The 14,454-nt window shown below is 35.5% G+C and overlaps 2 protein-coding genes and 1 long non-coding RNA gene across 6 annotated transcripts; 2 read left to right on the top strand and 1 right to left on the bottom strand.

Moving 5' to 3' along the window:
• The first annotated feature begins 362 nt into the window (after positions 1 to 362).
• On the top strand, positions 363 to 5,248 carry LOC127261999 (squalene synthase-like). Of its 2 annotated transcripts, none has more exons than XM_051290456.1 (14): positions 363 to 667; positions 947 to 1,147; positions 1,939 to 1,981; positions 2,064 to 2,153; positions 2,490 to 2,565; positions 3,085 to 3,154; positions 3,328 to 3,471; positions 3,551 to 3,655; positions 3,779 to 3,925; positions 4,223 to 4,298; positions 4,460 to 4,548; positions 4,653 to 4,744; positions 4,827 to 4,872; positions 4,975 to 5,248. In XM_051290456.1, the coding sequence occupies exons 2-14, from the start codon at positions 953 to 955 to the stop codon at positions 5,035 to 5,037; spliced, it is 1,236 nt and encodes a 411-aa protein (XP_051146413.1). In that variant the 5' UTR covers positions 363 to 667; positions 947 to 952; the 3' UTR covers positions 5,038 to 5,248. The 2 variants fall into 2 exon arrangements, with proteins under 2 accessions (XP_051146413.1, XP_051146412.1); XM_051290455.1 differs by having other exon boundaries at positions 364 to 671.
• A 910-nt stretch (positions 5,249 to 6,158) lies between these two features.
• Positions 6,159 to 11,914, bottom strand: LOC127261998 (uncharacterized). Of its 2 annotated transcripts, none has more exons than XR_007841038.1 (4): positions 11,800 to 11,914; positions 10,952 to 11,023; positions 8,253 to 8,798; positions 6,159 to 6,479 (listed from the first exon to the last, which is right to left on the bottom strand). It is a non-coding gene; the product is annotated as an uncharacterized LOC127261998 (long non-coding RNA). The 2 variants fall into 2 exon arrangements; XR_007841039.1 differs by lacking the exon at positions 11,800 to 11,914 and adding an exon at positions 11,458 to 11,637.
• On the top strand, positions 11,777 to 13,293 carry LOC127261993 (GATA transcription factor 5-like). Of its 2 annotated transcripts, none has more exons than XM_051290447.1 (3): positions 11,777 to 11,923; positions 12,024 to 12,370; positions 12,480 to 13,293. In XM_051290447.1, exons 2-3 carry the CDS (start codon positions 12,056 to 12,058, stop codon positions 13,131 to 13,133), a joined length of 969 nt encoding a protein of 322 aa, XP_051146404.1. In that variant the 5' UTR covers positions 11,777 to 11,923; positions 12,024 to 12,055; the 3' UTR covers positions 13,134 to 13,293. The 2 variants fall into 2 exon arrangements, with proteins under 2 accessions (XP_051146404.1, XP_051146405.1); XM_051290448.1 differs by having other exon boundaries at positions 11,778 to 11,923; positions 12,030 to 12,370.
• The last annotated feature ends 1,161 nt before the right edge of the window (positions 13,294 to 14,454 follow it).

The raw sequence follows: 14,454 nt of genomic DNA, 5'->3' as shown, positions 1-14,454 counted from the left end.
GACAGAAACGGCAACGTAGACATGCATGTGGGACAGACAGAAACGAAAACATGGACATGATATGTGGAAGAGAGGGAGTAAAAAATTTATGTACAAAAAAACAAACATTACTTTTTAGATGAAACAAAGTGAGTACAGTATATATTTTTCATAACATAATATATGTCCTGTTATAAAATACGAGTCTCAGTATACAGGATTCGCAGACCTTAATAAGTAAAATAAAAGAAGGCATTTTACACTTATCCGTATGTCCCACGGTGGCAGTACATTTCGATCCGCAGAAATTGTGGCATCAAGTACAAGAAATGGAATATTAACCGATTTTTTTTTTCTTTGTATATAAATCAAAGGAGGGTTAACATTAATGGCGGAAAGCGAGAATTGTGAAACACGGCCAAACCAGGTAGATTGCTATAAAACTACGCACAATTAACGTCACGTCGAATAGCTGGAGGCTTCGGTGTCCTCATTTGCTCCAGATCACATATTCACATGTGCGCTCACATTCAATTTCTCCTACGCCTCTTGTATACGGAATAGCAACACCGAACGAATCCATTTTTAGGCTTCCTCACGCTCGTCGTACGCGCGCATCGATTGCATCGCGCACGCAACTCTGTTGACAAATTTGCGGTGCTAAACCGAGTGCTTTCGCGGATCGGAGGTAGGTAAGTGTGGAACCGCAATTGACTCCGTTTGTTTGAATTAATGAAATTTGTAATCATCTTTGGAAGTTTTTCGGCTCCAATCCGATGTAAACTCCATTGTTTCTGTTTATTCATGATTTTCGAGTGATGTGATTTGGATTCCTTATCTTCTGTTGTTTGAAGTTTATGTTGCGTCCGGAATCGAAGGGTTCCACATCGATACCTAATTCTTAGGTCGAGATTTTGGAATTACACTGATCAATCCCTTATTTTCTTGGGTATTTGGTGTCAATCAGGTTAAAATGGGAAGCGTGCGCGCGATTTTGGACCATCCGGATGATTTGTATCCGATGGTAAAGCTGAAGTTCGCGATGAGAAGCGCCGCAAAGCAGATCCCCGATGAGCCTCATTGGGGATTTTGTTACTCTATGCTTCATAGAGTTTCTAGAAGTTTTGCGCTCGTGATCCAACAGTTGGATACTGATCTTCGCGATGCTGTGAGTTTTATGTTTTATTATTCCCCCAGTTTTGGTTATTTTATTCATAGTCTGAAGAATCGCCGCGTAGTTTCTACTGTTTGAGATAATGCAGTTTTCTTCTTCTGTTGCATGTACTCTTTTAACTGCTGATTAATTATAAGGCATTAATTTAATTGTTGATGTTGATTAATGCTGGAGTAGTCAAAGAATTGAAACGGGAAACAATTTCTCTTGAATTCGGTGGTCCTTTTGTGGATAGACTAAAGCAAGAAGAACATATTGATCCAAACTTAAGTTGAATACAACCTTTTGAATGGTAATTCAATTATGAGTATCAAATATATAAATAGATTGTGAAATTTTCTAAATCCCTACTCTGTCCGTGGTTTTTGTAAGTGGTATAGTTCTACAACTGTGTTCTGTGATTCAAAAACACAAGTTACTGTGCATATAGTTAATATTATTCTCTTGTGTTTGTGCTATCTGAGTAAAAGATAATATGCAGCATCGCACCTCATGGTTTTCCTCTTTTTCCTCTTTCATTTTAAGCCAAAAGTTCCACTTAAAAGTGAGAATTAAATAGAAAGAAGGAATAATTTATATCCATGTCATATTGTCATCTAGCTGCAATATTTGGAGTGAATCAAAATCTTGCAATCGAGTTGCCAATGGTGTTGAATAGATGACCATCTATTTGACAGCTACGATATCATGCTCAATGGGAATTTACTTATATAATATATCTTTCTTTAAATGGTGCTCAGGGAATGAAGATGTTTTAATTAATTTTGCAACTTTGTATTCTGTAGGTGTGTATTTTCTATTTGGTTCTTCGAGCGCTTGACACTGTTGGTAAGCCTCCTGGTTTCTTTTGATTCTTCTAAACAACTTACACTGCTGGTTTAACAATTGTAGCCCTTCATTAAATTCACAGAGGATGACACAAGCATAGCAGCAGAGGTTAAAGTGCCTATTCTGATGGCCTTCCATCATCATATATATGACAGGGAATGGCATTTTGCATGTAAGTATTCAGCTTATGGCTTATAGTCTACCCTGTGCTCTTTATACAATGAGGAGAGAGACCCCCCTAGCCTGCATGCATTTTTTTTTTTTTTTTGGATTGATGGATTTGTTTGGTTGTGTTTTCATTTGTTTTCAAATTCATTCTACATAATACTATATATTTTTCCCAAAAAAGATCTCACATCAAAAACATATTTTTCATCTAATACATTAAATCATCTTTTTTGTTTGTTTGTTTAAAACACACACCTAACATCTATGTTTAATTTCGAACATCAAATGAGAGGGGCTTCAGTAACCTCTAAGTACGTTTGATTATGTATTTGATCTATAGGTGGCACAAAGGACTACAAAGTTCTAATGGATGAGTTCCATCACGTTTCCACTGCTTTCTTGGAGCTTGGACCCAGGTACTTCCTAGCTGAGAAGTTCTTCTGATATGAAGATATTTATGTAGGTATAGCTATTGACAAAGAAACGATAATAAGCAATGCCGCTTATGTAAATTTAAGCAATATTTATTAGTCATGTTGTTATGAAAATGAGACATACAAGAGCAGCATGTGTTCACATACTTTTGAAATGACATTACTGGCAACTAAGCAGGACATTCTGTATGCATTACATTGTGCATTGGCATCTTGATTCAGAATGACCAAAGAGGCTCTGATTTTTCAATATTTTTTTCCTTTTCTAAATTTAAAGATTCCAATAGTACTTTTTGGATTCAATTGGTGAAGAGAATTACATAACAATAGTAAATTACTTCTCTAAACATGTTCCTAAATGAGACCATTTTTATTGTTATATGAGGTAATCTGACAGTTGGAGTTGGTTTGCTTCATAACTAAAATTAATGTACATACAATCTAACATGTGCAATGTTATGTGTATTCTGGAATCTCGATAATTTTCATTTTGTTTTACAGTTATCAGAATGCAATCGAGGATATTACTATGAGGATGGGTGCGGGAATGGCAAAATTCATTTGCAAAGAGGTATACTAGAAATTTCACACACAAGGCACTTTTGCACTTCTCAAACAACTATAGAAGCATGTTTTTTTCAACTTTTGAAATAGGTTTATTTTTGGCTTTTTAAACACGTCTTTGTTTGACCATGAATTAAAAATATCCGAAGTAAGCATAGAAACATTCTCCCATCTTTATAGGTAGAAACAATTGATGACTACGACGAGTATTGTCACTATGTGGCGGGACTTGTTGGGTTAGGGTTGTCAAAGCTATTCCATGCTTCCGGAAAAGAAGATCTAGCTTCAGACTCTCTTTCCAACTCAATGGGTTTATTTCTTCAGGTAAAGATTCCATTGTTGTAATAAATTTGTACTTGAACGAAAATGACCTTTTTTTTTTTTTTCATTCGCAATATTGCAGAAAACAAATATCATCAGAGATTATCTGGAGGATATCAATGAGATACCAAAGTCACGCATGTTCTGGCCACGCCAAATTTGGAGTAAATATGTTAACAAACTTGAGGTAAACCCTTTTCCATAGCCAATTTAATATAAATGTCAACATTGTATGTATCTGTAAATTTAGTGTGACGGCTATGGAGCAAAACCTTTTTCTATCAACAGTTTAATTTGGTACATTTTGCAGGAATTAAAAGATGAGGAAAACTCAGTTAAGGCTGTGCAGTGCCTCAATGAGATGGTGACAAATGGTTTAGAGCATGTAGAAGATTGCCTCAAGTACATGTCTGCCTTGAGAGATCAGGCTATCTTTCGGTTTTGTGCAATTCCACAGGTATATTTTTATGTAGTTTAGTTTTCACGAGCTAGAATACATTAAAGTTTCTCCTTTATATATACGCCTTATTAGTCAGATGGTAAAAATATGAGTTTGGTAGAATACATAGAGATAGAATGAAGAGTTGTGTTGGGGAAAAAATGATAATAAAAAGAAAAAGGGGAAAGGTCAATATAATCTACTAAATAAGTTGGCTTGAGAAGACATACTATACTATAGAAATGGGCATTGCTAGCTGGTTTTTTAAAGCATTATGTTGTAGATTATGCATCTGCATTTTGGTCTTTCCTCCAGATAATGGCCATTGGGACCTTAGCTTTGTGCTATAACAACATTGGAGTCTTCAGAGGTGTTGTGAAATTAAGACGGGGTAAGATTAACTTTCTCATATTCTACTCTCTTAAGGAACACGATTACTTTATTTTATTTTTTAAAAATAATTGGCTAGGCAATGCATGTTTGTGTAACTACATTTTGTGATTTATGTCAACATAAAACTGACTGACTGTGCTTTTTTTATTTCTGCCGTAGGTCTCACTGCTAAAATCATGGACAGAACTAAAACCATGTCCGATGTATACGGAGCCTTCTATGACTTCTCTCTTATGCTAAAATCTAAGGTAGAGAGCCTTCTATAGACCCAACCCAATAAGCTAGCTGATCTACATGACAAAAATACACCTTCAACCTTGTGATGATGCTTTCTTATGTTGGAACTTTTCAGGTTGATGACAAGGATCCAAACGCTAGAAAGACAAAAGACAGATTAGAAGTGATCTTAAAACTTTGCAGGGACTCAGGAACTCTAAACCAAAGGTATTAAGTTCAACCGTTTCGGATCATTATCTGTGTTTTAAATCCATCCTGAAAGCTTATTTAATTTTATCATTTCTGCCAGGAAATCGTACATTATACAGAGCAAACCCCGTTACAATGCAACTCTGGTTAGTTCTCTTGTGTCTCTCTCTCTCTCTCTCTCTATATATATATATATATATCTATATATCTTATTAATGATTTTGGAACTTGGATTTTATGGGTGGCAGATTGCTGTTCTGTTCATTGTGCTAGCAATTCTTGTGGCGTACCTGTCAGCTATTCGATCTTAATTAAAGAGTGAGTACTGTATTTTCAGCCATCCCATCCCATCTTTTGTTATTATCCTGTAGAGAGAGAGCATTTAATGCATTGAGTTTCTATTATATTATTATTATCGCCATCCATCATCAGGAAGCTAGGAAGCTAGCTAAATGTACCATTCATTCCATTCCAGTGAAACTTGCTTCTACTTGTCAATTGCAGCCAAAGTTAGCTCGTTTAGCATTTCATGTAGTACCGTCTACCTACCATCTGATACTCCAATTGTTTGTTCCACGCATACATTACTTTTTTTACAGTCTTGGACTTATTTCTACATACGCACATATCTGTGGCATGCATAAATATATACTCCTATTATTAAAGCCGAAGACAGCATTAAGTCATTAAGTTCATCATGGATCATATCGCTTGGCCCATTATTATACAAATTGCTCAAATAACAACCCAACAAAGCTCGGTCCATTGTTGATACTCTTACCCAGTCCACTAACTTGACCCGACCGATGTACCAACAGACAACGCGAAGCCCAAGTTCTTGTCCATTGGCCCAAATATACGATGGCAGGCCCAATATATGAAAGCCCAAATGCACAGCCAATTCATGGCTAATAAAGGCCCATGCATTCCGGGCCCATATACTTCAGCGCACGTTATCTCGGCCCATGTACACCCTAGAGAGGCCCATTAATGGAATTGTTAAGGCCCAATAATATCGACCCAGGTACTTTTACGAGGCCCATTGAATGTTGATCTGGGCCCAATAATATCAGCAAGGTGCTGTTCGGTTAGGCCCAACAAACTCAGATATTGTCTTTACAGACCAAACAGGGCTCAATTTCGGGGGAGATGCAGGTTTATAAACCAAGGTAAATAGGCCCAATTTCTGGCCGAAGTACCGGTGCCTCAGGCCCACTCAGACATATGCTTTTGGGCCTCATGAAATGCTTGCGTATTTACAATATTTCTAATTCCACCGGATCCGCCAACTCTTACAAATCGATACCGCCAGAATAGCTCCTTGCCTTCGAAATAGCTTTCCTTTTGCCGTGTGGAGGTCTGATGCCAATATTCTGTTCAGACTTGGGTTTTCTGAATCTTTCCAAAATATTGTTATTTTCCAAAACAATTTAAGAAGTGATTTAATTCATAATTTTATACTATTAACCAAAAGAAATCAGGAATTTTCCCAAACTTCAGTAAACAATTCCTATACTAATCTAAAACAACATAAAATAAATACAGTACATAAACTGAATGAAACTGATAATGGAAACCTAAAAAACGAAGATGGTTAACCACCCAAACCATTTTTTTAAACTTAATACGCCTTCTTGTTAATTTTGGTAAGGTCATTCATTCTTTTCTTTAACCCCCACCATCCCAGTGGGTTCTATTTGTCCATCCAAACGATGAGGAAGCTGGAACTTTGGGATCCCCTGCCACAGTATGCCTGCAGGTTTGTATATATATAGAAATTTAAGGTTATATAAACATAATATAATGATGAATAATACGCAATTAATATTAACTTAACATAAATACAACACAATAAATAACACATCATTATAATCTACACAACACAATATATATATATATATCTATACACATAAATTTACACTATTTCTTTTTTTTTTTTTTTCATGATTTTAAACTTATTTTACACTATTTACAAAGAATTCTTTCTCAAAAGAATATCATATCAAAAGCTACAGTTCATTTAAAATATTAGTAAAAAATATAGTATTTTTTAGTCATAAGCATAACATCAAATACATTCATTTAACATTGATTCAATACTTACGTTATGTTATGTTTTTACTATTTTCAAACCAACTTGACCTAACATAACACAGCTTTAATAACCCATTCTGGGTGAAAAATCTAGGACCATTTTAAAGTTACTAATCAAGGAGGATCAACATAGAGATTTTTTTATTAGTTCCGTACACCTTAGCAACCTCATATGCATCAGTACTCCAATCTGTAGTCCTAAGCTAAGGCAAACTTCTAGACTATTATGCTTCATGTATATAAGAGCTCCATAGGCCAGTTTATCAGTGTCTAAATTCAGAATGACACAAAACAGCCACAGCCAAAGATCGATGATTTCTATGAAAAAGAATCAGCACGTTACTGCAGAAATAAGCAAAGTCCACATTGTTCTGTCTTTAAAAAGATGAAAAAGAATATAACTAAAGGAATGGTCACTTGCAGTACGCAGCCCAGAAACAAAAATTAAGGTCATTTAACCAAAAGCCAAGTTTTCTTTAAGTTCAACCCACACATAATATTACTTCAAAATGCAATTATGCAGCAGGCATCACATCCAAGCATACTTAAAGGCTGTAGACAATTTGCATATCACACAAGGATCAACAACCCAAGAAATAGTAACTAAGGTAAGGTTGCACACTTCTCATTTTCACAAAACTCCCGAATCATAAACTTAATTCATGTACCTTATAAAAGATCCTGTGACTGTTGAAAGCCCGCATTCGAGTTAAAATTAGAAGTGCATGAACATCAGTGCTTTCGAAAGGTTGTGAAACTAAAAATCCCATAATTGACTAAAACACACTTCAAAAACTTTTTTCATATAAAGTATTAGGATGATTGTTTACTTCAAAGTCTAATTCCTCATTATAGTTCTACACAGAGGATCTAAAGCTCTATTTACATACATTCTTCTGAAAGTTTCGACTAACATTATTATTATTTTTTTTAAAATATCATATCAAATTATTGATTTCACTCACATAACATAAAATCAAATTATAAAACTTTTTACTATTCCCAATATTTTCCAAATCTCCAAAACCTACAAAAAAAAAATTTATCATATGGAGCCTAAGATTCCTTAAAAAGACTTTTGAGGCTAACCAAACTGAAAAGGAAGGAATTCACAAATTACAAGCAAAACCGCCAATCTCAAGTTACAGTTTCAAGGCAAAAGTCCAAGAAAATTCAAAATGGTTTCACAATAATACAATTCCTTTCAAGAAACAAATGAACTCTGTCAGTTCCAAACTATCGCCATATCTGATATGAGTTTTCTTCAACAATTTGCCTATACGCAACAAACGAATACCATCGAATGCAATATTAATCGCATTCAAGGCACATAAGTTGCGGCAAGCAACACCAATAATAGACAACTACAAACATGTTCCATAAGCACATATCAAACCCTAAGCGAAACACTTACTTCCGGTAAAAACATTACCGAGAAACTGTCGGAAACACTCGAGAGCTACAAATTTGCCTCGCAGGAGAAGTCCGCACCGCCAACCTTGCCACGTTCATCGCGGCTCGCAAGCATCGTCTCTGTCTACCTCTGCCTCTCACGCCGACGCCATCAGCCCCCTGCACCGCCGTGCGGGCGATTCCTCTCCACTCTTCCGATCTCCTATCATTTTCAATTCAACTTCAGTAACAATTTTTAGGATTTGAATTTCAAATGCAATTTCTCTTTCCCGATTCGTTTTCCGTCGTTTCAATTCTCACCCTTTCTCATAACCGCTCTACTTTTCTTCCTAACAAACCGCCTCCATTTGAGTTTTTGAAAACTACGAGAAAGAGTTTTGTTACTTCACAGTAAGTCAGTAAGTTGTCCCCTCGGCCGGTCCGGCCCGGGTAAGATTGGGACCAAATAAAAAAAATCGATCCTGGGCTGGGCCGGGCCTAGATCATCAAGTGGGCTTCTTGTAGGCTTATTATTTCAGAACCTGATCGTCTCAATCGAAACGGCCCTAAACCGGCCCGGATAAATCTGAAAATTTAAACCAAACATTTATGATAAAACTAAAAATTTATTTCATTCAAATTAATTACCATTCAAACTAAGCATTTATTTCACTCAAATTAAAGTACATTAATACATACAGTACTATTTTGAAATTTTAAACTAAAATTATACAGATTAATTTAAGTATTTATATTTTTAATCTATTTAAATACATTATTCTTATTTACATAATCATCAAATTAATTATTTGAATATAAATTTAAATAATAAATAATATTAAAATAAATTAAATATTATTTATTAATTCTATTTATAATATTCTTTTAAAAATATTTTAATTTATTTTAGATTAATATACTAAGCAAATAAAATAATAAAATCCAAATATAATGATAATAATAAATGAATTGTAATTTTTTGAACTGGCCCGGACGAGGCCGGACTACTATAGTACTATTATATTATTATGAAATATTAATATTATATTGATAGTCGGAAAAAAAAAAATGCATAAATTATTTTTTCTTACCTTTGTGAATTGTTAGTGTAAAAATAAGACTATTATTTTAGAATAGACAAAAATAATTAACAAAATTATTTTATTGAGATGGAGGGAGTATTATTTAATTCGTACAATTTTTATTAAAATGATATTTAAATAAAAATAGAATTTTATTTTTGGTGAGTTTGAAAAAAATAGGTTTAAAATTTGAAGACTTTTGGAAAGTAAAAAGAAAAAATAGGGTTTCTGACAATGAAGGTTGACAATTGTTTTTTATTTTTAAAAACTTATAAAAAGTAAAAAATACAAATAAGAAAACAACAAAATACACTCAAATTTTCTGAAACACAGTACATTTTCAATATACTAGACAGGGAGAGATTAATTAAACAGTAGACAGGAGAATGATAGTAACATTCGTACTAGTAAAAATAAAACACAAATTAACGTGTTTTTTTATATATTAAATTTGTGGTTAGTACGATATATTAAAAGATTCGATTAAATTACAATTTATTTTTTTTATTATTATTATTACATATATACATGTATATAAATCCAAAATTGTTCAAATGATCAAATTGGTGCATGCATGAGGATTACTGGCATAAAAAAAAAAAAAAAAAAAAAAAACGATTACAACGAATCACACGCATATATTTCAGCAAATTAATCAACTAAAAAAATTTATTAGACCCTTCACATGATGCGACACGACACGACAGGCACAGAACAATTGATCAGATCATAGATCGGATCAAACGACTAACATCTGCACCTTATTGCAATTGCAGGCATTTATATATATATATATATACATATTTTATATTTATACTTGTAATAATTTGTAATTGTAAGTCTAATTGAGGTGGAGAGCTTATAATGTGACGCCAACTGGCCATGATTAATTGTGAGTAGATATTAGTATGATCACAACCCACGCAATTGTTTCATTTAAATAAATATATAATTCTCTACTGGGCCACCCTTACATTACATGTCATCAATATCTAATTCTTCAACTAGTCTTTCCTGGTTTTATTTTATTATTTATAGTAGTAGATTATATTATTATTTAATTAAAAAATAATAATAATTAATTAATAGGGTGGGGCGGGCGCCATAGAAAAGACAACTCCTTGTCTTGGTTTACGCCACACTGCATGCATTGCATTATTGTACTGTACTACTGCCCATGCACACATACATTTAAACTTCATATATATATATATATATTTTATTTTTATATGTTTCACGTCTTATCTTATTTTAATTTTTTATAAAAAAATTACATATTTCAATTATATTTTAAAATTTATAATGATCATTTTTTAAAATTTTAATTAAATTAATTAATTATTTTGATTTTATATAATTTTACTAGTATACTTCTAATAATGAAAATGAGTCTATTTCCATCCTGTTTACTCCCCTTCCCCTCTCTTATTTAGAAAAAAATATTTAGTAATCATATTATTTTTAAAATAATATGGGTTAATTGTGTAGAAGAACGATTAACTATTCCAATAGTCTAAACTTAATTAATTTTGAAGGGATTTAAAGTAATTATAAGTGCCGGCTAACCTCGCCACTTTTTTAATTCGAATATCTACTTAGGGAGTATTTAGTACATATAATTAAATAAAAAAACTAAATTAAATAAAGTAAACATTACCTGAAAGGATAGCCACGTGTCAAAGGCAGGCCTGCACCGCTGTGGATATGCACCAGTCACGGTCACAGTCGCCTACATCACATTATAGTATTACAAACAAGGCTCCCATGATCTAATTTAAATAAATAATTATATTTTAAGTTCGTGCCAACTCACCACAACGGTAATTCCTAAGATGATAAATTTACATTCACGGTAATTTCAGTTTTAAAAGGGGGAAAATGAATCACACCGCCAAAATTTGAGGGGGCAGATTTGAATTCAATTAAAAAGTAACCCAAAAGATTAAAAAGGAAAGGGCCCAAAATAATAAATAAAAAAACAGTCATAATTACAAAATTTAAAATAATATTCCTCAAATATCCAATTTGATTTGGCAACGCGGTTAAGCAAAAAAAGACGAGCTCAGCTGGCATGGCATGGCATGGCATTGCGAAAATTATTACCTCCAAAAAAATTCAAAATAAATTAATAATCCGATTATATTTTTGACTTTCCTTCCTTACCCGTCAATTTAATAAGGAATAATCACATGGCCGATCTCCATTGCAGACTAGAGCACCGGGACCCCAGAGCCAGATACTGTCAATCATTGCAGTCCACTCTGGCAGGTATAGCACGGTGCTCTAGTCCCAGGAGCTCGAATCGAAGGGGCCAGATTAGATAGTAAGAATAGTCAGCCCACCCCACCCATCCAGTTAATCATGCAGTGCGTTACTGCGTTACAGCGTTACAACTCATCCTTAGAAAAATTCACACACATATATATATACATACATATGTATGTATGTATATATAAATAGAGAAGAAAGCTTTTAAAGGGCAGGAAAAAAGGAGGAGGATAATACCATTAACCCACCACCAGTTTCGCCTCCATTTCGGTTCCTCTTTACCCACTTTGCTTTCTTTATCTTTCTGCCTTTATTTCGATCCATCTCGCGCATCATAAACTCCTGTTTTGGGACACTACAGGTATGTGTTTATATGTATGTGTATAAAATTGGTTGTGTGTGTGCAGGAATTTTAATTTTGTGGTACCTTTTTGGTAAATTTGAATTTGAATTTGATTCAGCTGCAGAATTGGTGTGTTGTTGCTTTGGTGATATGGAGTGCATTGAAGCGCGTGCGCTGAAATCGAGTTTCCTCTCGACGCAAATGGCCTTGAAAGCGAATTCCGAGGTGTTCTACAACGACGATGTTTGGTGTTTGACTCGGATTAACAGCGTCGCTTCTGATGATTTCCCCGTCGAGGAGCTGCTTAACCTGGATTTCTCTGACAAGGAGCTTCAGGATGGGAGTTTTTTCCAGGAAGATGAAGAAGCCTCGGACAAAGGAGTTTCGCATATTTCTTCTTCGTCTTCCTCCTTCTCCGGCGCCGACGAGCTTGATAGCCTTTCCGTCGGAGAACTGTCAGTTCCGGTAATTATTGAGCTTCTCTGCTACTGTTTTCTCTAGTTTCAGAGGTGTGAAATTTTGAAGGAGAAATTGAACAAACTGTCGGTATTAATAAAAAAGTTTGTAACTGTAGATGGAGGATTTGGAGAACCTGGAGTGGCTTTCTCAATTTGTGAACGACTCTGCGTCGGAGCTCTCCTTATTGTATCCTTCAGGAGGTTTCACGGCGAAACCTGCCGTGAAGTCGGTGGAAGCGGTAAAAACGCCGCCGCCTTTTCCGTCGAATATTCCGAGTAAGGCTAGGAGCAAACGGTCGTGGAGGCCGAACACCAAGCCGTTGTTTCTGGCGTCGCCGCCTCGTAGCGCCGGCGACTCTTTCTCAACGCCGTCGTCGTCGTCTTCACACGGTTCATCCACTGTACCACCTTCTTTTGTGCTCATGTTTACCGGCGTTGAAAAGCCGCCGCCAGCGAAGAGGCAGAAGCGAAAACCGGAGGCCGACGCCGCAGCCATCTCCGGCCGGCGGTGCACGCACTGCCAAGTCCAGAAGACCCCCCAGTGGCGAACCGGACCGCTTGGCCCGAAAACGCTCTGCAACGCTTGTGGCGTCCGGTTCAAGTCCGGCCGGCTTTTCCCAGAGTACAGACCGGCGTGTAGCCCCACTTTTTCGCAGGAGATTCATTCAAACAGTCACCGGAAAGTTTTGGAGATGCGCCGGCGGCGGGAGGAGACCGTGCCGGCCGACGAACCCGGTTTAGCTCCAGCGGTTCAGATTGAGAGTGCATGATTGATTAGCTATAATTTTGAAAAACCGGCCGCCGTAGAAACGTTCAATTTTGGTGGTTGGGTTGTAGGGTCAGGCAGGTAGCCGTAGAGGCTAGGAACTAGGCAGGCAGGCAGGCTCTGAACATGGTCGTTTTTTTCCTTGTAATAATTCATTTTTTTAATTTTTTTTCGCAGCTTTAAATTTAATTCTAATTACCTATTCAGGAATGTGATATGATAGAAGCCAATTTATCAAAAAATAATTGCAAGTGCAAGTAAACAACTATTATTAACATTTGACACACCAAGTCCTAATAGGAAGCATTCAAAACCGTCTAATGTACTAATGTAAAAATCTGGTGGCCCATGTCTTGAAGAATTCATCCATTGTTTCTCCTATAAGGTGAAATTACCCAATTACCCTTGCCGAGAGAGAATCATTCATCATTCATTGTCATCACGCCTATTAGGTGAGAGTTTGGAGACCACCCCACCCCACCCCACTCCACCCCCACCCACAAAGCTACAGTAGTAGTTGTGTGGTGTTCACCTTTTCTTGAAGGAAATATCTCAACTGCCAATTTGACCATCCCATACTCTCACCTCACATAAATGATACATTCATATCTTGCAGTTGCAGAAACATATAAAAAATATAAATATATAATATATATATATGATGATTTCAGGAGCCACAAAAGTTTTTTAGCTGTTTGGTATTGCCACATAGGGGAAGAGAAGTCTAATTCTTTTCTGTTCTTAGTCTTCATTGAATACACACACAAGTGGGAATTTCAATAACCTATGACACCCTCCTACGTAAAACTTCTACTAACAGCACTAGCAAAAACATAAGTTAGGCACAATTAGGTTCTACAGTGGACCTAAAGAATCCCACTTTCTTATTTGATAAACAAAAGTGAATCAAAACCCAATTTGAACTTCCTACATATACATGTGTATAGCAGTCAGTCCCACCTAATGAACAATCAAAAGCAAGTGTTAAGTTAAATTGAATTGAATTGATAGTAGAAGTGCAGTAGTTGGAATCGAGTCCAACTGCAAATGGCTAAAAAAGCAATGGCATAAATGCATGTGGCCGTTGATATCATTTAAATTTAATCAATCATTTGTGTAGCATAAAGTAGCCTGCATAGTGACATGTGGGCAGCCAGCCAGCTCTTCCTTATCGTTACACTAAATAGAATAAAATACAGACTTTGAAGTTCTCTCATTCCTACAGGACACTGACACGACACGACAATGATCATTAATAATATTATCATAATACAACAAACAGTATCCTGTCCATTGCAAAAAACTGTAGATAAAATAAACTCATC

The sequence above is a fragment of the Andrographis paniculata genome, unplaced genomic scaffold (genome assembly GCF_009805555.1).
Source record: "Andrographis paniculata isolate CXL003 unplaced genomic scaffold, ASM980555v1 Contig65END, whole genome shotgun sequence".
Lineage (NCBI taxonomy): Eukaryota > Viridiplantae > Streptophyta > Magnoliopsida > Lamiales > Acanthaceae > Andrographis > Andrographis paniculata.
This window is presented reverse-complemented; position numbering and strand designations above follow the sequence as displayed.